The 3,197-nt window shown below is 46.7% G+C and overlaps 1 protein-coding gene across 1 annotated transcript; it reads left to right on the top strand.

Moving 5' to 3' along the window:
• Positions 1 to 255: 255 nt before the first annotated feature.
• LOC118581971 (casein kinase II subunit alpha'-like) lies at positions 256 to 864 on the top strand. Its single transcript, XM_036184361.1, has one exon. The coding sequence runs from the start codon at positions 256 to 258 to the stop codon at positions 862 to 864; it is 609 nt and encodes a 202-aa protein (XP_036040254.1).
• Positions 865 to 3,197: the final 2,333 nt, after the last annotated feature.

Genomic DNA, 3,197 nt, shown 5'->3' with positions numbered 1-3,197 from the left:
GCGTCGCCACTGCTGTCCCTCTCCCGGCCAGCGGCTGCCGCTGCCGCAGCCTCTAGGCGCTAGGAGCCAAGTGGAGGCTTCCGCGGAGCACAAATCTCGCTCTCACGCCGGCCGCCGAAGGTCCGGAGCTGACTCGGCGGGCGCCCCCATTACCCCCCCCCCCCCCCCTCCCGGGCCCGAACGTCCTTCCGTTCGCCTTGGCCGGCCCGGCCTGGAGCGCGCCGCCGCCGCCGCTGCGCTCCTCCTCCTGCTCCGATGGTCCGCGCCTGTCGCCCGTCGCCCGCCGCCTCCCACCGCCTGCCACTCCGAGTGCCGCCCCCAGTCCGGCTGGGAGGCCCCCGCTCTCTGGCGGAGTTCTATCATCCTGCTCAGGAGTACAATGCTCGAGTGGCCTCTAGGTACTTCAAGGGACCAGAGCTCCTTGTGGACTATCAGATGTATGATTACAGCTTGGACATGTGGAGCTTGGGCTGTTGGTTAGCAAGCATGATATTCCAAAAGGAGCCATTCTTCCATGGGCAGGACAACTATGACCAACTTGTTGGAATTGCCAAGGTTCTGGGGACAGATGAACTGTATGGGTATCTGAAGAAGTATCACATAGACCTAGATCCGCACTTCAGTGATATCTTGGGACAACATTCACGAAAGCGCTGGGAAAACTTTATCCATAGTGAGACTAGACACCTTGTCAGCCCCGAAACCCTAGATCTTCTTGACAAGCTCCTGCAGTGCGACCATCAACAGAGACTGACTACCAAAGAGGCCGTGGAACACCCGTACTTCTCCCCTGTGGTGAAGGAGCAGTCCCAGCCTCGCGCCAAGGACGCAGTGCTTTCCAGTGGTCTCACCGCAGCACCATGAAGCCTGGGGAATCGATGGTAATGCGGCACTGATGCTTGCCAATAAAACCAACCAACCAAACAAAAACTTGAAGGAAACTACAGTGTGATAAAAAGAAATTCTAATCATTCCTTCTAAAGGCAAAGAAGAGTAAAGACCTAAGCCTGTCGAAAGCAAAGAACTCCACAGTACTAGCCTGCAGGGAGCTGTGCTGTGCAGTGTGGCAGTGCATATAGTTCGGGATCTGAAGGGACTCTCCCTTTGGAATGCTTGGGAGAGAGAAGCTCGGGGTTGTTGTACGTGTACCTGCGTTTAACAGCATACCAAATGTTGAATTAACCCGTTCGGTCAACAAACTCTGGATATCTTGACTTCCTATCTATTCCATTGTGGTCTGGTTTTCTTCTGTGAGAATTCAGGCTCAAATTTTAGCAAAAGTCAGCAGTCGCTGGGTGGTGGTGGTGCACGCCTTTAATCCCAGCACTTGGGAGGCAGAGGTAGGCGGATCTCTGAGTTTGAGGCCAACCTGGTCTACAAAGAGAGTTCCAGGAAAGGCGCAAAGCTATACAGAGAAACCCTGTCTCGAAAAAACAAAACAAAACAAAACAAAACCCCCAAAAACAAAAACAAAACAAAAAACCCCAAAACCAGAAAAACACCCCCCCCCGAAAAACAACCAAAAAAAAGTCAGCAGTTTGTGCTGACACATCAGCCTCATTTACACAAAAAAAAGTAAAAGGAAAAAAAAAAGATTAAAACAGTGACAGTATTTTTTAAGCTATTTTACAAATTCATGTGTTATGTATTGTTTCAATGACACGAGCTCTCCAGGAAATGTACCTCATCCCTGCAGTTTTCTTCTAAGTGTATTCATTTGGAAGCAAACGGCAGTCACTCTCACCACGTCTGTCCTCTGTAGTGTCAGAAGATGGCACTGTAGATCTTGAGATGTCATGAACAGGTGCCAGGCTCATGAATAGTTCCATGCTGTGTGCATAATTTGGGGCTCACCTTTTTTTTTTTTTTTTTTTAAATCCTTTTAAGGAAAAACCTGACCATTTTCTCAGCACATCTTTGTGTGGGCACCTACTTTAATGTACCACTTGAAAACAAAGACTATTTTTGTTCACAACCATAGCTGCAGCCAGAAAGTTGTCTTGAGGCAGGTCAAAGAGGGAGGGAAATGTTCTATTAGGATTTATTCAGGAAAGCCCTCACATGTGCAAAAGGCATACCCGCCATCATCCCTCTTTTCAACCCTGTGACAAGCAGGTCTGCCTGCAATCGGGCTGATGGACATTTACAGCTCTGATATGTCATACATGAATGTGATGGCAAAGAAGTCTCTGGCATGGAGGCGCTGGCTTGTGGGCAAGGCTGTACTCCTGCAGCTGACTAGAGAGGCATGGCCAGGGCTTGGGGGAGGAAGTGGGGCTTCTGGAGCAAGTGTCAAAGCTTTATCCATCCACTGTGCTGACCTTTCTGTTAGCAAAGAGCTAGATTTTTTTTTTTAATTAGGGCAGATTTCATTTGGGGGACTGGTCACTGATGTGGTTTGCCAGCTAGTCCTCTCTCCTTGTCTGCAGAGCCATGTCTCCCTCAGCTCTGGGGAACCTAACATGCTTGGGGTAGCTACCACATCACACTTAGGGTTTCTTCATTAACTATTTAATAATACCATAATTTTTATAAGACTAGATTGTTTGTTTGAGACATCTGTTTACATTCCAAATTCCAATAAACTTGTATTGGTATAGGTGGCAGGTCCATCTCTAAATGCAGATTCTATTTTGTCGTTTGGTCTGTGGGAACTTAAAAGGCAAATGGAACTCTTCTCTTGATAGTGTAGAGTTGAGCTGATAGGTTAAAAAGTAAGATCTTGGTGATGATTTTATTATTTGCAAGTATATACAATTTACCTTATAAACCATATTATACCATATTTCATTTGTTTAAAAAATAAAACATTCAAACAATTTAAGTGATTTCTTTTAGTTCAAGGGGGTCTTATTGGAGTTTTAAATAAAATCTTCAGGGATGGTGATATGTCAATCTGAGCAGCTTTCCATGAAAGAATAATGGAAAGGAGGATGGGGGGGTGTCATCTTGTTTTATGTTAAGCCATCATGGAAGTCGGCCACAAGGAGGACAAGCAAGGTCATGGTGGATAGGGGGATATTGTGGAGAGGTGGAGGGAGAGTCAGTAAGGAAGTCCAAAATGTTAGGGAAAACATGAGGTGTTCAGAGCTAGAAAGAAGAACTGGGAAAGTTAATGATCCTGTTAATTCCATAAAGCAGTCAGGATTAACAAACTACATTGCTATACCCCTGTTTGCAATTGTGTAATGTTTTGA

This window comes from Onychomys torridus, chromosome 4 (assembly GCF_903995425.1).
Source record: "Onychomys torridus chromosome 4, mOncTor1.1, whole genome shotgun sequence".
Classification (NCBI taxonomy): Eukaryota; Metazoa; Chordata; class Mammalia; order Rodentia; family Cricetidae; genus Onychomys; species Onychomys torridus.
This window is presented reverse-complemented; position numbering and strand designations above follow the sequence as displayed.

Excerpts from the sequence above, each read along its gene's own strand:
- LOC118581971 (XM_036184361.1), top strand. The coding sequence starts at position 256 with ATGGTCCGCGCCTGTCGCCCGTCGCCCGCCGCCTCCCACCGCCTGCCA.